This window comes from Macrosteles quadrilineatus, unplaced genomic scaffold, assembly GCF_028750875.1.
Source record: "Macrosteles quadrilineatus isolate MER2022 unplaced genomic scaffold, UCM_ALF_1.0 Scaffold_6__1_contigs__length_79288215, whole genome shotgun sequence".
Classification (NCBI taxonomy): Eukaryota; Metazoa; Arthropoda; class Insecta; order Hemiptera; family Cicadellidae; genus Macrosteles; species Macrosteles quadrilineatus.
Window position 1 is genome coordinate 25,901,217 of NW_026542599.1, and position 23,148 is coordinate 25,924,364.

The 23,148-nt window shown below is 35.8% G+C and overlaps 3 protein-coding genes across 3 annotated transcripts in view; 2 read left to right on the forward strand and 1 right to left on the reverse strand.

The window, feature by feature from the left end:
* Positions 1-2,531, forward strand: part of LOC128996570 (SID1 transmembrane family member 1-like) — a 33,946-nt gene extending 31,415 nt beyond the window's left edge. Inside the window, exon 17 of the mRNA XM_054421965.1 lies at positions 882-2,531. Within this exon, the coding sequence (XP_054277940.1) occupies positions 882-944 (63 nt within the window). The 3' untranslated portion in view covers positions 945-2,531. The remainder of the gene's footprint in view (positions 1-881) is intronic.
* Positions 2,532-4,788: 2,257 nt separating this feature from the next.
* LOC128997319 (tubulin polyglutamylase complex subunit 2-like) lies at positions 4,789-7,884 on the reverse strand. Its single transcript, XM_054422951.1, has 5 exons — positions 7,750-7,884; positions 7,285-7,452; positions 6,371-6,576; positions 5,663-5,860; positions 4,789-4,962 (listed from the first exon to the last, which is right to left on the reverse strand). Exons 1-5 carry the CDS (start codon positions 7,823-7,825, stop codon positions 4,819-4,821), a joined length of 792 nt encoding a protein of 263 aa, XP_054278926.1. The 5' UTR covers positions 7,826-7,884; the 3' UTR covers positions 4,789-4,818.
* Positions 7,885-11,249: 3,365 nt separating this feature from the next.
* On the forward strand, positions 11,250-21,728 carry LOC128997229 (inactive selenide, water dikinase-like protein). The gene is made up of 7 exons (XM_054422839.1): positions 11,250-11,816; positions 14,811-14,915; positions 16,148-16,296; positions 18,242-18,354; positions 19,615-19,805; positions 20,339-20,551; positions 21,176-21,728. Exons 1-7 carry the CDS (start codon positions 11,531-11,533, stop codon positions 21,358-21,360), a joined length of 1,242 nt encoding a protein of 413 aa, XP_054278814.1. The 5' UTR covers positions 11,250-11,530; the 3' UTR covers positions 21,361-21,728.
* The last annotated feature ends 1,420 nt before the right edge of the window (positions 21,729-23,148 follow it).

A 23,148-nucleotide genomic window follows, 5' to 3' on the forward strand; every position in this document is an offset into this window, starting at 1 on the left:
CTATTTCGTCGTGCAAGGTTGGCAACGCTCCGTGCAGTGGGCGCGGCCGGGTTAGCGACTTCCAGAGTTAGCGAATTCCGCCGCGGGACAAAATCGAGTTAGCGGGTTCCGGAGTTAGCCAATTCCTGACTGGGACGGTTAGCCAGTTCCAGAGTTAGCCAGTTCCGACACACGACCGAGTTAGCGAGTTCCAGAGTTAGCCAATTCCTACGTCTCTTCCAATTTAATGTGAGGGAAAGTCGTAACACTCAATACAATATAATCAATAACGTTCTGTTCTGTGAAAAGGTTTTTGTGCAAATGGGGACCATTAACTATTGTAATCCTTTGCCAGTAGATGGATTTGCATAGAAAAAATGGTTTGGGATTAAATAATCACACTTTTATCCAATTTACTCACTAATATTTAGATTTATTTCTTGGTTATTTGAATCTCTCAGGACAAAAATCAGTGGTTGTTGGACAAGTTCACATTTCCTCAGGTAATTTAGCAGAACTCCCTTAAAACTTGTATAATAATGATAAATGTGACTCCTTTATCACCAATTTGTATTTCCTCGATTTATGAAATAATTACTAAGCATACTTATTGAACGACGTTGGCACCATGAATGTGGAGTTGATTAAGTGAATTTTGTTACTGCTTTAAGACCAGCTGACATTTTCTGGGAATGTTGTATTATGTGCCTAGATCAAGAACAGCCGAGCACAGCTTTGAATCGTACACTTATGGATCAATGAGTTCTATTCATAGTCAAAACAGTTTGAACCTTCATCAAGTGCTTTAAACTTTACCTGCTCGACTTGAGCATGGAATTTGTTAGAAATGGTTCACTTTGTATCCATTTGAAGAGGGTTTGAACAAGTTGAAATATTTTCAGATTCTCCTGACATTGGATGATGATTTAGCGGAAAAAGATAGAAGAGAGATATCCGTGTTTTAAACCCCGTCTCTACTAACCGTCTATTGGGTTGTTTTACACGAGTACAGTGAGAGGAAGAGTGTAAAACCGTACAATAGTTTATTTTATACCGAGTTGCCTTTTTAAAGAGTAGGTAGTGTAGTTAAAATTGAAAGAGTGTAAATACTTATTTTTTACTATTAATATTTGCAATGTGATATTCCTAGATTCTTACCATAGTTTGGTTAGTATTTGGAAAATAACTATGAAGATACAATAAGTTGGCTATTTTTATGTATATCCTTTATGTATAGCAAATCATATTTTGAAATAACTATGTTGCTTTGTAAGATGTTTATTTAATATTATTTATGAAGATTTTATATTTAGGTATTATGGCAGAAAAAAGGGTGGAATTAGTGGATATAGAATATTTTGTCACTTATCAAGTAGGGAAATCAGAATCAGAATTGTTTATTGCCATAATAAAAAATGTGCAGAGCAAAATCACTAAAACTAAATAAGTAAAATCACACCCATTAAAATAAAGATACAAACTTCAATAGTACATAGGTAATATTTTACTAGTACCGTAAAACACTTTTAACCCAGATCCCAGTCAACCGAAACCCGGGTTAACCAAAACCATCATAATGAATAGTGTGTTCGGCTTAGGTACCTAACAGAATGTGATAGTGTATTACATTCTTTTATTTCTTGTATTATTATTAATGTAGCGACGACATGGATCTCATACAAATAGATATATGTTGAGGAAATAGATGATTATTTTAATAAACAGATTTTTAAAGACAGTTGTAGATTTTAAAATGGCAGCAATTGAAATAACAGAAGCGACTATTGTTGAAGATAGACATAGCCCTTAAGTTCCTACCATTGGTTAACAAAATGGTTTGTCCCCTTTATTTTGGTTTATCAGGGTTTTATTGTACTTTACTTTAAACAATTTTATGATAAATCGTATGATGTCATTTATGTAAAATATCCATACGACTGTTGTTAATTGCTTTGCAAAGCTTAGGTTATTTTTTTAGCTTTTAACACACTCATACCCATTAAAAAAAAAAAAAAACTTTCAAGTTTCCAAAATTTAAAACTAAGACATTGTATGAACTATTTATTTAGTTTAAAATGTATAATAAATATGCTTTTATAGTTAGATTTTATTTAATCATTAACTTTTCTCTGGAAATCGTGAGTTTTGGCTCGAAAATGACATTTATTAAAAAGACAATGTAATATTTTTTTGTTTTCTTCCTATTTTTATTTTTGTGTCTCCTTAACTACAGTTTTTGTGAAGCTTTAAATAGAGGATGGTTTTATATGCTGCAAAAATGTGTTAACTAACAGGTCTTTTATGTTGATTTATGAAGATGTAATTCTATACATAAGTATGATTCAGCTTCTTTAAAGCTTATTCAATATTGCCATAATAGTTTAATCATGTTCCCATTCTTGAATGATAAAATATTCATTTCATTAAAATATATCATTATCATTTTGTATTAAGTAGTAGTGGTAGAAGTGTGATATTTTCTGTTTAGGCCAAAATATTTTTTTATAAAACCTTCACCTTTAATTTATACCATTTATTATAGTTTTTACCAAATACACTGTATTTAAAAATAAAATGTATTATGAATTCAAGCCTTTGTAAAAGTTAACAGTAAGTTGTTTTGCTGCAAAACTGGTTTTAAGCCCTGTACACACCGGAGCGATACTTTATCGCTGGGGACGCGCGATACTATTCCTAGAATTTTATCTGCGATACTTGAACGATAATATCGCAGTGAAAACAGGTGCTTCCACACCAGAGCGGGAAAGGGACGCGCGGGAAATCCAGTACACCTCAGAGAGTGCGGTGGTTGTGAGACTCTCTAGTTGCAAAAGTGTTGTGTTATAGTTAGTGTTTGTATACTGTAGGCTACTGTGTGTAAACTTAAAACTATGACATGGTCTGATGAAGAAGAAGCTTTTCTGTTAGCTAGCCGTGCTATTATAGAAGATGAGAGAGCAAGGAAAATGTGGGTATACGACATAAATAAAGAACGGCTGCGATTTGGCGAGTACCATATACGCTCATGATGACCCAGTTAAGAAAAGATTAAACAAGATTCTACATATTCTGGAATGAATCAGGAATGTTTTGACGAGTTGCTGAGTTTGATTTCTGGCATTATCGAAAAGGAAAGTACCCACTACCGTGAAGCGAGTGCCGAAGAACGGCTAGCAATCACTTTAAGGTTTTTTTTTTCCTAGGACGCTAGGCACAAGCCTGGGATAGTTTTTCACATTACTTCAGGCTAGACCTAGGGGTTGCGGCATTACCAGTTAGATAAAATCCATTGGTGACTTGGCGGGGATCGAACCCGGGACCTCAGGGACTGAAGTCCCGCGCTCTAACCACTACGCCAGCTCGCTCCCCAATCACTTTAAGGTAAGACTGGTATGTAGATATATTTTTCAATGAGTTGACGAATCAATTAGCATTCCACCCACCTCCATTACCATTACCATTACCTACCATCTCTCTAGTTCGTCTAGTCTGACTAGCAAAACCTCTACAATATGCTGTGCTATAGCTAATACAATATTGTATGAACTACCTATTAAATAGTAATTTGAATCATCATCAAACCAGTATTAAATGCGTTATTCTGTCAGCAATCACCCAACATTGGATTGACAGCGGCACTGGAAAAAATATTGATAATTCAAATCAAATGTTTAAGTGTTAAAATAATTAATAAATCCAAGATGTCTGAATGTTTGGGAATTCTATTGTAAATTCTTCGGAAAACGTAGTTTAATAACAAATAATGAAGACGAACCCTATTTTAAATTTCTAGTTGCTAAAACGTGATATAAATCATAGTGCATCGGGTATGTATAAACAACTTCAAGTAAATGTTCGGTGATACACGACATGTTGTTGTTGTTTTCACATACAGAGAAAAGACAAAACTGAGTAGTTCATCGTTTGGCCACATTGGTATCGCCGCGATACAGCGCTGCAAACAGTGCATGCAGCGTTACCGCGATACTATCGCTACGGTATCGCATTCGCCTCGGTATCGCGTATCGCGGTTCGCTCTGGTGTGTGCGGCTCCATAAGGCTCCATGGTATCGCACGGACCACTGGTATCGCAAGAGAATTTCCAAGAAAAAGTATCGCGCCCGCTCCAGTATCGCACGGAGTATCGCTCTGGTGTGTGCAGGGCTCTAGTTAAGTTATTGTTATTGACGATCCTTAATTTGCAAATTCACAGGGAACTTAATTTTTAATTTTTTTTATTAGTTAAAAAATCTGCCGCAATGTATGGGGGGGAGGGAATTTAAACACATTACCAACAACCGTTTCATTATTAATTTAATAAATTGAAACATGCAAAAAAGAAAGTAGGTACTCAAGTCTTTAAAAAGTAAATACAAAGTATTTTTGACCGAGTTTGTATATAATATGTATTGTATTAATTTTGTTTTAATTCCCCACCTTCACATTCTATGGACATTAGGCTGTCAACATTAGAAACCGTTTAACAAATTAATTCAGGCTAGACCTAGACGGTAGCACTGTTACATAGCTAAATAAATACATTGGTAATTGGTAGGATTTGAACCAGGGACATCGGGGACCAAAGCCCAGTTCTCTACCACTAGACTGCACATTAATGGTTGTTTGGACCAATAGTAAGTTCACAGTATATACCGAAAAAACTTGTTTGAGATAACATAGTTTTACAGTTATTGTTTTGTATAAATATTGACTGCAAAATTTTGCTATTCAAAACCTTTTGTCTGACAATGCTTTGAATTTTGTGAATACAACGTTAGTTTGAAACAAGTTATATAATTTTATCAAACAGCTACAGCTAATTGGAGGAATTAGTTGAGGCTACTTTTCAGGCTTCTTCTGTTTGGAGCTTTTGCTTCTTGTTTTGAACACACTAGGGTCGATTTGGTTCAGAGTTGGATCAAAGCGAGGACTTCGTACATCCTGTTCAGCCAAGAGATGAGGACAAATCATGAACATCATTTGCTGGAAGGAAAACAGGAAACATCAAATGTCAAATCTGACCTGTATTTTCATACAGTTGTAAAAAATCATAAGAAATATCTGAGTATATTCATTATAAGTTATCAGCTTTATATTTTTACATTAATCTCTCGCCCTTACTCTTGGGGTCTGGGGAGAGTAGCACATGCTTACTACTTTCTTTCGAAGAAGCCCCTCGCAGGGCCAAATAACAAATGAATTGTTTTGTAAACCTGTTGTGTGCTATCAACTGTCTGGAACTTATCTTAATGTATCCCCGGGGTATCCAACATTTTTTTCAGGTACACAAGGACACTAATTCAGACCCGCGGTTTGCATTTGATGCGCTGGTCGGAGAGATAACTGTGCCCCCCTCCACCTACCTTGATGGAGAAGCTTCCTCTTCCTTGCGCCCCCAACACACCTGATGCCTGGTGTGATTGGTTGTTGGTTGACCTCTTGCGCCTCAGGACCTTCTTTAATTTTTTATCATTGTGTATGAAAATTGTCAAAGTTGATAAAAGTACATGTGTGGATGTGTGTCATGTGTATTCGGTAGAAGGTAATTGAACCTTTCCTCAATATCATCAGAAAATTCATGACTTAATGCGCAATAAGTTTAGCTTCTATAACATTCCAAAAATGTTACACCTTGGCAGCGCTCTATTTTTCCAACTTCCATGGTACCATGGTGGTCACTCACCTCGGCCCATGGTGTTAGCCCCATGGGTGTAAACCTGAATTGCCACTGAGGTAGACCTTGATGGACCAACATCATGCGGAAGTATTGAGTGAAACTTTCAGCCAGAAAGTGCCACTCATAGCTGCGATCCAACAGCCATATCTTCGGCTCCTCCTTCTTCGTGTCACCTTCTGGTTTCTCCATGTAAACGAGGCAAACCTGTTGAGGATTTGTGAAATGTAATTCCGACAATGAATCAACAACTCAAAAGAGGAAATATCATGTACTTAATCCCCCATAGGTTATACAGTATCATCTTCCACACCACTTTTAAGATAAACAAAACAAACCTGTCATTTAACCCTGACCATTGTCCAAATTCTCACTTTGCTAAGCCATCCTCTCTACTCTACTATTTCACTCCATTACATAAGTATTTTTTGTCAAGGTTTAGCACTAGAAAACAATGTTGATAATTGTGCAAATACTGCTTGAAAAAAATTATTAGAACAGGTTCAAAAGCTTCTTTATATTAGGACTATTTAACCAGCTTAACGAAGCATACAGTGTGGATAGTGGATTTTAAAGAAATAACAAAAACAAATTATAGTCAAGAACGACTTTCTAGCTACAAAGTTGTAAATTTGACTAAAACTTTGACTAAAAAATATGTCAAAGCAGGTAAATAAAATCAAAAATTTTAATTAAAGACAGTGAAAAGAGACTCACTTTTGCAACATTTTGACAAGGATCGAGCTCAAATATTTTACACTTGGGTCCGAAGTTGGGTTTGGGTGATCTTGGCTCAGAGACGTTACATATCTCAATGTCAAGAAGGTTTGGACAATCTGTATCTCCCGATGTCTTCACACCAGCCAATCGTTTCAGCTCTGCTATCGAGTTGATCCTTAGATTGCCAATCGGGAGTATTTCACCTGCACACTCTTTCATTATCAGTATCAATAGCCTTGAGTCTTGACCATGTTATTTTAGGGGTTATTGTGGACATTTTCCATTAAACTTTGTAGGCTACAATGTTTTCACAAAGTATTGGGAAATGGAATTTGCTCCCGTACTTAAGGTGAGAAATCTGATTAGGCCTATATCAAGATGAGTACACAAACCCATCCGAAGCTGGAAAATCACTTAAGAAAAACCAAACGGAGTACTGTATTCTAGTCAAAACAAGAAACAAAACTCCTGAAAGAAAAAAAAATAGGCTATTACCACAACCTATAATGTTGTTGGGTTGGTGCAACACGAAGATCTTTGGTTAATTTAGACCCTGCCTAGATGCAGGCCAAATAGTGTCTGGAAAGAGAATGACCACTTCCAGTAGGTATTTTCTTTTCATCAATTTAATATCATCTGTCCTAAAATATTTTAAAACAATTCCCTAGCACTAGCAAAGCCCATTAGTTCAGAGCATAACTTTGATATCCGACTCCATTGTATTATCAATTAAGAGAATTGATATATAAAATTGGGTTTTGTTTAGTTTAATTTTGGCTATCAAAGAGTTGGATATCAAAGTTTTCCTAATTAGGAACATAAAAATTTAGTGTGTGGTTTTCAAATTTATAGTTATCGGTTGTAATTTATAATTCACTCCTTTCATCAAGAAAATGCAAAAACTTCTTTACCTGCATACTCGTAGTTCCATATAAGTCTAAAACCATCGGTAGAGGAGTAGAATTGTCGGACGTCTTCTGGTAAGGAACACAAATGTCTCTGTTCCCAAGATGAGATTAACATCCGCTCGCACGGAAGACGTTTCTCCAGCTCTATACCCTGGACTCCAGGTGTGTTTTCTGTGGAGTGTAAAAATGATATAAATTACTATAATATAGTTGTATTTTATCAAATTAAACCCATATAATTTCATTATACATAACTCAACAGATCTATGATTGTCACCACACTTTCTTCTCTTAAATTTCTCATTGGTCAAATCAGACTAATGCTTCAAAGTGCTGATGATTAAATAAACACATTAAAATTTAATTAAGCATTTCAATTGGTTTCGTAGGTACAATTTTATACTGGAGTATAAGTAGGTAGCTTACTTTAAAGGTAAAAGTTGGATGTTGTACTTCATAAAATCTCACCTAAAAGTTTTGTCAAACCTAAGCAAATGTTCTCATAGAAAGAGTCCTCTGAAACTACATCAACCACAAAAGTCATTTTCTTTTGTAATAATTGAAAAAACAATTCACTCAATGAGTTCAATGGATTTTCAATTTAGCGCCATTGATTCAGCAACAGCTGTTGTCATAGAGACACTTTTGCTTTGGACTTCTCGCTCACTATTGGTATTTGGATGCCAGTACTGTAATACTTTATACAGGAAAATGGAAACTCATCTGGCAGAAGTAGCTATGGTTATATCACATGATTGTTTTATGGTAGGTAATGTTATATGTTATTTTATGTTTATTCATATATTTTCCTTCCACCATGATGTTTATTAGTATAGTATATTACGTTACTAGTCCTGAAAATAAGTGTTTGCCGGACGCTGAATTTTTATTTCAGGATTAGTGTTGCCTACAGCATTATTTTGAGGCTTCTGATTGGTTGAGGGAACATCATTACCGCGACGATACGGTTGTTGCCATTGGCCTCGGTGGTGTAGTGGATAGAGTAATGGGCTGATGATCCGAAGGACCCGGGTTCGAATCCCACCCGTAGCACTATTTTTTTGTATTGGATTTTTTTCATTATCAACAAGTTTGGTTGGTTTGGTTAGGTTATGACGGTTTAATTTTATAATTAAAACATTACGAAATTGAATTTGACCCATTTATAGTTTTATTTTATGAACATTTTTTTTTTCGGTTAAACCTTCATTTGATTTTTCATTATAAGCAAGTCTGGTTAGTTTGGTTAGGTTATGATAGTTTAATTTTAGAATAAAACAATTTAAAATAGGATTTGAGGCATTTATAATTTTATTTTATGAACAGAACTATTTTTTCGATTAATAAACCTTCATTAGATTTTTTCATTGTCAGCACGTTTGGTTGGTTAGGTTAGGTTATGACGGTTTAATAAAAAAAAATATATACAGGGTGTTTTTTTAAAAACTTGCATCTTTATTTATGTAAAAACCGCAATAGATAGAAAGATGCAGTTTGCGGGAATCATCTATTGACGTAGGGGGACCAATTGTTTTGAATTCAACGTTACATTCACATTCCCCCCCTTTCCCCCCCCTGCCACCAACTTATTTTTTTTAAATAGCAAGGTACCCCTTGTGACATATCAAATAAAAGAGCATAAAAAAAGAAAATGTTTGATGAAGAAAAATTGAAAATCGGTTCATAAATTTGTGAGATATTCCCCCCCTCACCCCCCCCGGAACTTAATTTTTTTTAATAGCAAAGTACCCCTTGTGACATATCAAATGAAAGAGCATGAAAAAAGAAAATTTTTGGTGAAAAAAAATTTAAAATCGGCTCATGAATTTGTGAGATAATCACCCCCCTTTTCCCCTACCCATAACTTGTTTTTTAATAGCAAGGTACCCGCCCTTGTGACATATCAAATGAAAAATAAATTTCGCCAAATTTTTTCTTTTTTCTTGCTCTTTCATTTAATATGTTACAAGGGGTACTTTGCTATTAAAAAAAATTAAGCTCCGGGGGGGTGAGGGGGGAAATATCTCACAAATTTATGAACCGATTTTCAATTTTTTTTCATCAAAAATTGTCTTTTTTCATGCTCTTTTATTTGATATGTCACAAGGGGTACCTTGCTATTTAAAAAAATTAAGTTGGTGGCAGGGGGGGAAAGGGGGGGAATGTGAATGTAACGTTGAATTCAAAACAATTGGTCCCCCTACGTCAATAGATGATTCCCGCAAACTGCATATTTCTATCTATTGCGGTTTTTACATAAATAAAGATGCAAGTTTTAAAAAAAACACCCTGTATATATATATAAATTGAATTTGAGGCATTTATAATTTTATTCTATGAACAAAAATAATTTTTCAATTACTAAACCTTCGTTATAGTCAATCAGAAGCCTCTAAATGACACTGTTGGCAAAATTTATCCTGAAAAACAAATTGTGCTTACCGGACGAGTGTGGTCGTTCCCGTGCGAGACGAAGTCGAGTACGGGATTACCATACGAGTCCGGTACACATATTTTGGACGAGTTACGTACGATAGTTTACGCCATACCACTTAATCCGTACAAATCCTTATATATTTCCACCAACTAAAGGAGTAAAAATCACTAGTCATAACCTCCAAGAGAGGTTATGGACTAGTAACGTAATATACTATTGCATAGATAATATTAGGGTCTGACTTAGGGGAGGTACAAATGAGGCATTTAGTTCAAAATTCCTCCGTGAACAGCGCTGTAGTAAAGAGCACTTTGGCAAGGAAGGTTTACTAGTCGCAAAAATAGTCCTGTTCATAAAATAAAATTATAAATGCCTCAAATTCAATTTTACTATTTTTTAATTAAAAAATTAAACCATCATAACCTAACCGAACTAACCAAACTTGCTGATAAAGAAATAATATAACAAAAGTTTAGTAATCGGAAAAACAATTCTTTTTATTAAATAAAACTAGAAATTGTTTAATTAAAATTTTATAATGACTTAATAATAAAATTAAACTGTAATAACCAAACCAAACCAACCAAACTTGCTGATAAAAAAAATCTTGGACAAAAAGTTGATGCTACCAGCAGGATTCGAACCCGGGACCTATAGTATATCAGCCCGGCACGCTAACCAATAGACCACCGAGGCCGATGGCTTTTGAACGTTTTGTTACGGTAATGGCGTTCCCTCAGCTAATAAGAAGCCCTCAGCTGTCATCGTAGCCTCTTCTATACCTCCCCTGAGTAAATACCATAATATTATATTAGTTTTGGTTTTCTAAGCATCACACTGAATTCGTAAATAATGACTATATAGACTATGAGTGCAAGTAGACTCTTCTTGTGAAAATTAAATATCCTTCTTGGATCATTGATTATATGTATAATTGATTATACATGAAGATGTATAATCAATGCTTATATCGACATTTTTACCCTTTATAGTGAAGGAGGTGAACCACGAATACTGAATACTGCGAATACTAGCAAAGCATGTTTTGTTTTAGTTCAGTCGGAAACACCCGACTGATATTCGTTGAATATGTTGGTTATCTTGCTATGCAGTATTGTTGTTTCTTCATACAAAATTCAAAATCATACAATAAAGTTGCCAGAATTTATTAAAACTTCATTAGTATTTTTTTCTAAACAATTGACCAATAGATGCGCAAAGAGAGAATTACAAAAAAACATATAATTTCCTAAGAAATTACGCATTTATATACATTTTTTACATAATGAGTTAATTTTTATATTTATCAAGTATTTGGAACACCACTGGTAATTGTTATACCTAAGAATCATGAATGATAATTCATTATAGTATGTTACAAAACTTGTTATGGTACTTTTTTTGTTGGCTAACGAGTGTTTCTCACATGCCACTTTCCACTTGGAATAGTTGGAATATTACACAATTCCGTTCCGTGATGCGGAGAACATTTTAACAACGCTCCTTGAACTTACTGATTCCAACCAATGATATTGAGATTTCTGTATAAACACTAGAAATTTTAGTGCGGGAATAACCTTAATTTAAAAGTCGGCGTATTTTGTCTTGCACATTGTATCTGTTCTTTCTTCTACTTTTTGTTTTATTCCAGTTGTTTTACATTTTGGCAGAACGCCATTGTGTTGCCGGCCGGAGCAGGCAATAGTTTGATTCAGCGTGGGGTAATTTCGAAGGCTTCGAGCCTTGGGTTTTATTTGTTAAGGGTTTTTAATAGCCGCAACCATTTTCGCCCAGGTTAACTATCAACCAACGATGACGGAGCTACAGGCGACGCCTGTTTCTCAGGAATCGTTGGCTGCTGCACAGTTAGAGCTCGGTGGTAATCAAAATGCCTTAGCGTTGAGACGACCTTTTGATCCAGCTGCTCATGATTTGGAGCCTTCTTTCCGGCTTACTCGATTTGCTGATTTGAAGGGCAGAGGCTGCAAAGTCCCACAGGAGGTACTCTCAAAACTGTTGGAAGGGCTTCAACATGATGAAAACAACTCTCAAGATCATGAACACGCCCATTTTATGCATATGGCCATCCCAAGATATGGTAAGTACTCTTATTAACTTATCTTGTTTTCTTAGGCCTAGGCCTTTTGTGCCTCTAAGACCCAGGTTCATACAGATGACAGATCTATAGGCCTAGGCGTCTGCTTAAAAGTTTAATAGCCTAGGTACCCGTAATTAGTCCAACACAGGTTGTCATAGGTCTACTAACTTAGGTAGGCTACCCTCCAGGTCTATGTCACGTTCCATTTTTTCTAGGATGATGATTGCTTTTGCTGCTAATTTCCTGGTGTCCTATTATCCTATCAGTAATGTTTTAGAAGTAATGCCTTAGCGTTGACAGATTTGTTGCAGCTCCTCACTTAACGGGGATTCTAGAGAATTCCCTGTTCTGGTTTCTGCCTTTGTATTCCTCTCTCTAGGCCTCTAACTTAGCGTGCGGCACCTGCCAGACCATGTGAAACCCCCCGATAGGAAGCAATAGCCCTTTGCTAGTAACTTAACTAAGTTTAAGTCCGGTGTTGACTCCACATGTCCGGTGGGAATTCGCACCGGATGCCTGAAAAGACTCAACTGCTCTCATAAACAGTGTTGGGAAGTAGGCTAGCGCGCTACAAGTAGCAACGCTACAGTAGCGCGCTACTTTTTTTGTAGCGTTAGCTGTAGCTACGCTATTTTTAAGATTTTGTAGCTTTAGCTGTAGCAAGCTACATTTTTAAAGTAGTTGTAGCGGAATTTTAGCTACTTTTCTCGCTACATTTACATTTGTTTGAGATAGTGATTTTTATCATAACCTCAACCTTACGTGAAACAACCTCTTTCAAACTGAGATTTTCAAAAAAAAATAGGCCTACTTTCCTGGCTTCAAACAGCTGGTTGCAGCCGTTTCATCCCCTATTAGGCCTACAACGTTGTGTGGACATAGAGGCCATTAAATGAGTGTTATCCACATTTTTGGCTCTCATTTCCTTAATTTACTACTCTTTGATTACTGTCAGATAAAATAAAATCGCTAGATGCTTGCAGACGACGTTTAAACGGTGCGTACCGGTGACAAGAGAAGGTATATTGAATTATTGAATTGAATGCTTGCAAGTGATTGACAGGACAGGGGAATTAGTAATCAATTTAGTTTCTTTATTATATCGATAATGCTTCAACTTGGGGTTTAATGGAAACCAACACACCTTGAAATAATGAAAAGCTGGTCTATCAACCTTTGCTTCAGCTGTTGATTGTGGTTTATCATCACAAGCCCTTCCTTGGTTAGATTACGAAGATTTTTCAAAGGTTTACTAAATTAGCAAAGAGGAAATTACCTGATGAGATTTAAGATATGCCTAGACTACATGATAATTGTAATGAAAAAATCTCCATATAACATGAAACTTGAAAAATAGCATAGTTTGCTCCTGCTAACAGCTCTTGTATAGGACTGAGGCTATGGTTTAAGAGTTTAAGACGAATACCAAGTTCAATTATTATGAATATCTGTTTAGTCCTTGCAAGAACAAGCCTACTATAGCCAACTTGTTACATAGCCAAGTAGGCCTACATGTTATTTTTACTTTACAAATTTCATCATGTTTAAATTAAAAGCCGATTTCAGGATAAGTTGCTGAATACTGTTTTCTCTACCAACTAGGTTGAAGCACAATTTAATTGCCATATGCATAATGACAATAAAGGACGATTTCTTGACATTGAAAAGTGTTATTCGTAGGATAAGTAATTTATCACTTTTAAAGTTATAGCAATGTTGTTTTTAACATTAAAAGTAAAGAAAGGCAATAAACTCCCATTTCAGTAGGCTAGGCTCTGTAACACAAAAAGTATTTTTAAATAATCTTTTTGCAGTTTTATTGGTCTTAGTTGTTGATATAAAACATCTATAAATGAATCTATATTAAATTAATAAAATTAGCTTTTAAAATATAGTTTGGTTGTATGTCCTTTGAACTTAATGAAAATTACATATTTTAAAATGCTTAAAAATAATGCAATGTAATGTTAGGTTTATAATGCCCACAAATTAAATACAATCTAGGAATAATTTGTTTTCCAAGTAATGTTAGATACAATACTGACATTTTTTTAAATGTTTGTTCAAATAAAAATGTAGTTGCAATTAATTTTACATTTACCTAATGTGCGTGGAATAAAAATTAACGTCTTTGGAAAAGTAGCTAAAATTGTAGCTGTAGCTACATTTCATTGTAGTTGTAGTTGTAGCTAGGCTACTTTTTTGGAACTGTAGCTGTAGCTGTAGCTAAGCTCCTTTTTTGGAAATGTAGCAGTAGTTGTAGCTAGCTACATTTTAAAAGTAGCTTCCCCAACACTGCTCATAAACTTAGCCCACTGCCGCATCAGGCAACCGCCGGGGTTCACTTCCATATCTGTTGGCACAAACAACCGAATGAGCAATATTGATTATTCGATTGTATAATTTGATACATCCTTTGGTTAGTTAGGTTAGGTTAACCTTACCTAACTAACCAAATGATATATCAAATAATCGATATTATCGATCGATATTTTCATTCGGGTGTTTGTGCCAACAGGTATGGAAGTGTACCCAACCGCCGCATGGCGCATAAGTTACGTGTTGATTGTGTGAAAACCAATGTCCAAAATGCTATGTATCCATTAAGTTAGCCACACACTTTAAAATTATTGTTTGGTTTTTAAAACAGGCCTAACTTAATGATGGATTCAAAACCAAAAAAAGTTTTGAGTTTAGTGTTCCATAACCCCAACCTACGTAATTTTAAACATGTCGTACGCCCAAGACATATTTTAAGGTTACCTATTGTAAGTTATTCAAAATGTTTTTAACCCTTAAAAATATGCTGAACCTTTTTTATTCAAGTCATAAAACCGTATTGTGGCAAGTCTAGTTCAGATAATTCACACAGCTAACTAGGCTTATCAGGTTTTGAGCGAATTGTAATTAACGTGCAAGTTGTTTCCAATAATACCTAAGTTTACTTTCTTCTCTAATTCATATAAGCTGTAATTTAATTTGACATATTTCCAGGCATTGGTATGGATGCTTCAGTCACACCACTTCGGAATGGAGGCCTTGTCCTTGTTCAGACAACTGACTTCTTCTATCCTTTGGTCGATGACCCTTACATGATGGGTAAGAATTACAACTATCTTATCATTAGTTGATTGTTTTTTAACCCCCATTTTCTATGATCAAAGTTAAAATTTAGATTAGGGGGCCTATATAAAAATCTAACAATTTATTTTAACCTGCAAGTAAGCTCACTCGACTTATGGCGAGTTAAACTCAGTGACTCAACAGGTGAGATTTTTTTCTCTCTTTTAAATTTCTAGATGTGGAATAAATTAACTAGGTACGGTAGACTCCCTCTTAACCAGACTCCTCAGGAGCGCGGCCAGTACGGATTTAAATGGGTTTTCCGGTTAAACCGATTTCCCCAAAAATTTGTTAGAACTGACCGATTGAATGCATCCTGTATAATGTAACCCTAATATTTGACATAAATTTAGGAGAGCATTGTACCTATTTAGACGTGATCACTGGTCTCAAATCTTTCCCACGAGAACATTTGTTTCAGTACCACCTACTTCCTGCCGATTTAGTCCAGTTAAAGAAACCGGATGTGCCGATAAAAATTGTCCAGCTTAAGTTTAAGGGATGTCATTTCCGCCGAGTGTTGTCCGGTTATAAGGTGTCCGGATAAGAGGGAGTCTACTGTAGCTACACATATTCTTGTTATATAACGAAACTTTCAAGTTATTGTAAGTATTGAATTAAAGTAGGCCTACATTATTTATATTGTTTTTACACTAAAGTTGAAAAGTTTTTTGTTCCAGAAATAGCAAAAACATAGTTTGATAATGGCTCTGTGTTTGTTGTTGACTAAAATAAGAAAAATCTCTAGCCTAATCAGCAAAGTCTTCTTTATCAGTGCCTATGCCAGTGAAATTTTTGTGTTGAATTATTAAGTCATCTATCAAATGACATGTATTTTACAGTGTTTTTCTAATACCTATCCTCAACATAATTCATCCTTAAAATAAATATTCTATGTGAAACTAAAAAAAAAAATTCTATACCTATTTTTTTACTAATGATTCAATTAATTAACTTAAATGTACCTAACTTAATAAATACAGGCGAGATAACTTAGCCTAATAAGTTAAATAATTAAACTGCTCAGTTACTATCCTTTTCAAAATTGTTAGGTCTACCATAGTCAATGTTTTTCTTTCATTTAATTAGTTGTTTCCAAATTGCCTAGATAAATAAATGTTTTAACTACTGTACAATGTGTTTCTTCTTTAAATTAATTTGAACGATGCAAATTTATTCTCAATTAATTTTAACCACAAATTTCCCAGGAAAAATCGCTTGCGCCAATGTGCTAAGTGACTTGTATGCGATGGGAGTTACAGAAGTGGATAATATGCTGATGCTCCTTGGGGTCTCGACAAAGATGACTGAAAAAGAGAGGGATGTTGTGATTCCTCTTGTCATGAGAGGTTTTAAGGTAAGTTTTAAATCCATGTAAGTTATCTTGGTAAAAACATATAGAGAGGTATGTTTTAAAAACAACTCTAAAAACAACTTTAGAGGTATGTTTTAATAAATTTATTAAAACATACCTCTAAAGTTGTGTGCTGTAACTTAAGATGATGTTTTATAAACTGTAATTTCAAAATAAGAATATTATTCTTTGTGTGTTTGAAAATCGGGATTAAGACAAGACTGAGACACCGACTAATCATTCATGAAGTACCGTACAATGAAAAGAGGTTATGTCCCAAACCACACCTAAGACACCACTTCCTCCAGTTTTATCTTTGAACTCGTGTGGGAAATTAACTCATTTCTATATTTAAGTTCCTTTAAATGTAGCCTACATTGGATTAAGCAAACACAATGTGATATGACAAAAACCAATTTCTCAATTCAATAGAATTTTTCATGTAGAAAATGTGAAAGATCTTTTGTAAGATCTTGTGAAATTCCGCTCACCTTACCTTGTGGGAAAAACTAATTAGATAGGTTAACACGTTCACAGACGTTTTTACTCTAGTGTGATATACCCTAATGTATCGCCTTTGTGAAAAAGTCTGAGGTAAGGTGAGTGTGTCCCTAGCCTAAGGCAACTGATGTAGTTTGCTTGTTTATGTATATATTTTGACAAAATTGGTCAAATTTATTTCATAAGCTTTTAATTTTTCACTAAAAACAGACTTTGATATGTGACGGCCCCAAAAATTCCCAGACCCATCATACAGTTGGGTCTACCCAGACATATCAGTTGGGGAGGTTTTTGCTACACCCTCAAGAAACCCTGTCCGTCACAAAAGCTTTGCTTTATTTCAAATATAAATATTGGACTGTTAACCTCCATACTTTTTGCGTTAGCCAGTAGTTGCCTCACCATGGAATATTCCGTCAGCGTGGCTCAGCGCTAGGCCAGGCCAACGTTCTCGGAAATGTAACGTGCGTGGCTGGAATTCACTGAGACAGCTCAGCAGGTCGCTCGATGAAATCAGTTAATGCACAGCTACAGTTTGCCTAACGCCCTGAGGAATCGTTAGACAGCAGCACTGTCCAGTGTTTGCACTGACGTTACGCGGCATAGCCGCAACGGGATTGGCTGGTTCCCCTCCACGCCCAACTCTGGGCTATGGACAGAGATCACTCAGTTGAGTTAGTCTAAATTCCTACCGTAATTCAATTCGGTCGGTCATCTAAATTTCCACGTCGCATCGCCTTTCCCCATAGCCTCCTCGGGAGGCTATGTTTCCCCCATTCTTCTAAAATGTATTTTATCATGAAAATCTGTACATTAACTTTGTAGATCTAAACAACTCATTTCAAAATTGTATTCTCTAGCCTATTTCTTCTCGAAGTTTGTAAACTAAACGTAGATTAATCATACAGCAAGTCGGAAGCTACATCTTATTTTTTTGTCATAAGTTTAATAAACAACTTATTTGTAGCGCATTTCATTGTTTCATTCGGCTACCTGTCACAGATACTAGGCCTACCTTCCTTGTAAGGGCAAACCTAATTGCCCCTTAAAACTAGGACTACCGGTAATGTTTTTTTTTTGTTTCATTAGGGAATAAATCTGACAAGCTTAAGGATATATTTTTTAGTGAAAAGCCAACAAGGCAAATAGAAATTTACCTAGTCTGCAGGTTTGCTGTAGTGCTGTAGTGGGGGTAGGTCCCTATTATTGCTGAGACAAAACATTAGTTTCAAACATTTAGCATTATCTTTGACATGTTTACATCTTTTAGGAGAAAACAATTAGAAGCGTGGGCTAAATTTGTAATGTACAAGATGACTGTAGGCTACTCAAAGTTTTCATGGTTGCCATCTTAAAGGGTTGGGGTGGTGAATTTCTTCTATATTATGTTTCTTCAATAACTGTTCAAAACATCTTTAAATTTATTTTACAACTTAATATTTTATAGGACTCTGCAATGGAAGCTGGTACCTCGATCACAGGAGGCCAAACTGTTGTGAATCCTTGGGTTACCATTGGTGGTGTTGCCTCCACAGTGTGTCAACCAAATGAATACATTGTGTAAGTAATTATTGCTAATTTTAAGTGTGACTACCCTAAAACTTGTGAGATGGAATAAATGTATGATTAAAATGTCTATTTATCAAGGGATTCTCAAACTTTGTTTTATAAAAGCTGTTTCCATAAATTGTCATTTAGAGCTGTGCTCAACTATTTCTAAAAGAAAAGACTTCTCCTAATGCATGAATTAGTTGGTGTCCTCCCATCATTGTGTCGACATGTGATAAAAAACATTTTTGAATTGGGTACTGCTGTGACGGATGAAATTAGTTATGGAATGCTATTGTAATGTTATTTATTGTGGCAAATGCTTAAATTAATAAAATAATCTGAATTAATATTTTAATTTGACAAAAGTATGGTTATTGGTTGGCTGATCAGTAGCGCAACTATAAATTATAGCAGTGATCTTTTGGTTCGCATCCTGATGGGTTTCTTAAAAATATTACATCCATGCATTAACATCCGTAGCAGTTAACGCAACGGTTCCGTAAAGATAGTGTTAACGACACGAGTAGAAAATGTAAGATACGAGCCTTGGCGAGCACCTTAAAAACTTCTACAAGTGTTGTTAACACTATTTACGCAAGTTGTGTACACCACATTACCTACAACAGTGTGTTTTAATTACTAAAAATCACTACTTATAATTTCGAAAAGAGGTTGCCTTTTGTTTTCGTTTATAACCTCTCATTGCGACTGACAGTCATGCAACGAAGCATTGTACCAAACACTGTGCACCACTCAACAATGAAATGGGCCTGAACAGCTGATTAGTTGAAGTTCCAATCATTATAATTTTACTTCTTTCTTAATCCTTAAATCTCATTGGTCCATTACCCGTGTTGTTATGAGTAAAACTATGCTGTTATGTGAAACTTTTCAATTTTAAGAACTGAACTGAAACAGCTACCTACTTTAAAAAACGGTTGTAGGTAAAATAATGAAATGAATGCAATCGTGTAACACTTGTCTTGCTGATCACCAGATTATTGATGAGTTTTTCTACCACTTCTTGAATAGGCCTCAAAACTTTGTTATTAACTGTTTTGGCTTTATAATATATTTTATTGAACTCATAGTTTGAGCTGAGTTTCAGACAGATTGGTAAAGTTCTACTTGGAAAATTGGACAAATTTGTTTGAGAGAACTTTGTTGGAATAGAAACGAGTCTTCAACAATTGTTTCTCAGAATAAGTACATTGTCAAGACCTATATCACATGGAAGATGTATGCCTAACACAAGTTGTTGCTGTTTAGGCCAGACAACGCTGTGGTAGGGGATGTGTTGGTGCTGACCAAGCCTCTCGGCACCCAAGTGGCAGTGAACGCACACCAGTGGCTGGACCAACCGGAAAGGTGGAACAGGATAAAGCTGGTGGTGTCTGAGGAGGACGTGAGGAAAGCGTACCAACGGGCGATGGACTCTATGGCTAGGCTCAACAGGATCGGTGAGTTAGTAGTGCCACAAATCCAGGGAATTGTTAAGAAAATCACCAGACAACTTGTTGATCTAATTGTGACTTATCTTTAAAATATTTATGATAGTACTAGTAGTAATTAAGAATTGGTTTAATGGGTCAAAATCAAAATAAAATCAGATTAAAAATTTTTTTTTCAAAAACACTCCGTTAGATATTTGCCTTTTTGTGTAAGGCTCTTAAAAACGATTGAAGATAGATCTTTCTCAAATGTAGCTTCCATTTTAGATTAAAAAACCCTAATTAGAAAAAATTTTCACTAAGTTTAGGCTAACAAATATTTCTTTTGTTTGAAAATGGCGGTCATTTAAATTTTACTACTTAAATTTCAAAAACATTGCTGGTTTTATGAAAAAATGCTAAGAACTTACTTAAAGTGAATCTTCTATTGGGAATTAAACCTCTGAACTGTTGTTTAAAGGTAATCCAGTTGGTTTACATTTCTTCTTAGAGATAAAAAGTAAATTCATGATATGAATATAATTTTGATTTGTTTGTTACAGCTGCGCGATTGATGCACAAATACAACGCACACGGAGCCACAGATGTTACAGGGTTCGGCCTGTTGGGACACGCACAGACTTTAGCTAAGCATCAGAAGAATGAGGTCTCGTTTGTGATACACAACTTGCCTGTTATTGCCAAGATGGCTGCTGTCGCCAAAGCATGCGGAAATATGTTTCAACTGCTCCAAGGACACTCAGCAGAAACCTCAGGTACGTAATTAATGATTACTTATTTATTTTTAACATAATAGTGGAACTTGGCCTGATAAGAACAAACTTGTTTGTAGGTAGTCAAGTGGGATAGCTAAGATTGGCTCTCAAAGAGTAGACTACCGATTGCTGGCTATTTTCAGATGTCAAATACGTTATCATAGACTAAGCAACACAAGTAGATTCCTCATCCCATTGTAAAATTTGAAGCTTGTTTTTCGTGTCTATTTCAAGTACGTCCACACTGTTTGGGAATTTTGTTTCTATTATTTTAGGATTATTTTCTTGATTTGTGCTTTACTATTTGGTTATATAACTAGGAGACCAGTAATTGTTTATGATTATATTATTTTATTTGGTTAAATGAGGTTTTAAATGATGACTGAAATAACAAAAAAAAACCAGTTGTTAGACAAAACAATTGTTTACTCAAATTGTTGTTGTAAACAAAAAAACGACCTCTGCAGTTGGATGTACAGAACTAACAATTAAATTGTATTCAGCTGTTCCATAGGGATGACAAGTCTACTAAGGGAGTATGATTTATCTATGACGTTATCCAATGCTTTACTGTATGTGCTATGCTCCTCAAGGGTATATTCTTATAGTTAATGTTTTCTACAGGAGGGCTGCTGATTTGCTTGCCACGTGAACAGGCTGCTGCATACTGCAAAGACATTGAGAAGCAAGAAGGCTATCAGGCATGGATCATAGGAATTGTAGAGAAGGGAAATAGAACAGCCAGGATAATCGACAAACCAAGAATCATCGAAGTGCCTACAAAAGAAAAAGACGGAGAGTTGTGGTAGTTAAGTGTGAAAAATTCCTGCCGGTTTATTATGTAAGATTTAAGTAAGTTTTGTTCTCACATTAATATTTTTATACCAACTATGTATTGTGGACGGTTTTTAAATTTTTAATTTTTTTATTAATACATTTTTTACATCACAGTTAATAATTGAAATGTCATGTTCTAGCATCGAGTACCACCAGTTATTTATTACATCTCGAGTGATATGTATAGATTAATGGATGTTTTTACAAATTGTAATCTCTGTCTGAAGTGATTTTGTACAAAGTCAAGTATTAGCCTAATCGCTTGTCTCTCGCTTTCCTGTTTTATGTTCTTGATCTGTTGTGATGTTTGCAAGGCGATTAAATGAAACTATTATATTCATTCACTTTTTCCTTTGTTTTCCTTGTGTGTGAACATGTGTATCACTATTTTTATTTATTCAAAACGTCTAGGCATATTATTATAACTAGATAGTACCTGGAGACCGAGCTTTGCTCGGGGAAAATCATTAGTTTACTCTGAAAGTAGTCTTAATATTGCAGATACATAAATCCATTCCCAAACTTCACACTGCTTGCCTTTACTACTTCCTTCACCACTCCCTACGTCGTTGATCTGTTTCCCCCCATTCGCATTGCATGTTAGGATTGTAGATACCCTTACTAATCGTTATTAACAGTTCCCACACTCCGGACAGCTCGCCTTGATTACTTCCTTCACTACTTCCTACGTAGCGGACCTGTTTTCCTCCCTTCCCATAGCATTTTAGGATTCCAAATACCTTAATATAATCGTCATAAACAGTTCCCACACTCCGGACTATTCGCCTTGACTACTTCCTTCACCACTTCCTACGTCGCTGACCTGTTTTCCTCCCTTCCCATCCAGTTCTCACACTCCAGACAACTCGCCTTGACTACTTCCTCTCCACTTCCCACGTCACGGACCTGTTTCCCTCCCTTTCCATAGCATTTTAGGATTGCCCATACCCTTATCTAATCGTCATAATCAGTTCTTACACTCCGGACAGCTCGCCTTTACTACTTCCTTCACCACTTCCTACGTCGCGGACCTGTTTTCCTTATAAAACAAATAGCTCTCAAATAGCTCTTTGTGTATTAAAAGCTGAAACATAGTCAACAAGAATTAACATGACTGTCAGCCGTGCACTGGTTACCATAGGTTCTGGCGCACACCACTGGACTGGGAGCGTCGTGTAGTTACGTAGCGCGTAGGCCGTAACTACATGGCGCTCCCAGCGGTGTGCACCAGAACCTATGGTAACCACATCACAGCTGACGGTATATATTTAATTATTTTTGTCGATGGCATTTTAGGATTGCAGATACCTTAATCTAATCGTCATAAACAGTTCCCACACTCCGGACTTCTTGCCTTGACTACTTCCTTCACCACTTCCTACGTCGTGGACCTGTCTCCCTCCCTTCCCATAGCATTTTAGGATTGCAGATACCCTAATCTTATCGTCATAAACAGTCCCCACAATCCGGACTGCTCGCCCTTACTACTTCCTTCATCACTTCCTACGTCACAGACCTGTCACTCTCCCTTCCCATAGCATTTTATGATTGCCTTTACTACTTCCTTCACCAATTCCTACGTCGCGGACCTGTTTCCTTCCCTTCCTATAGCATTTTAGGATTCCAGATAGGCTACCTTAATCTAATCGTCATAAACAGATCCCACACTTCGCACTGCTAGCCTTTACTAGGCCTACAATGTATTGAGTAATCTTCAGTATAATCTTTGATCAATAGTAACAAGTGATGTTTTTCCTTTT

Coding starts and splice junctions, on each gene's coding strand:
- LOC128997229 (XM_054422839.1), top strand. CDS start 11,531: ATGACGGAGCTACAGGCGACGCCTGTTTCTCAGGAATCGTTGGCTGCT. Junction 11,817..14,810: donor TATGGCCATCCCAAGATATG/GTAAGTACTCTT, acceptor ACATATTTCCAG/GCATTGGTATGGATGCTTCA. Junction 18,355..19,614: donor CAACCAAATGAATACATTGT/GTAAGTAATTAT, acceptor GTTGCTGTTTAG/GCCAGACAACGCTGTGGTAG.
- LOC128997319 (XM_054422951.1), bottom strand. CDS start 7,825: ATGACTTTTGTGGTTGATGTAGTTTCAGAGGACTCTTTCTATGAGAAC. Junction 7,453..7,749: donor AGGTTTGACAAAACTTTTAG/GTGAGATTTTAT, acceptor TACACTCCACAG/AAAACACACCTGGAGTCCAG. Junction 4,963..5,662: donor GGCTAACACCATGGGCCGAG/GTGAGTGACCAC, acceptor TTTTCCTTCCAG/CAAATGATGTTCATGATTTG.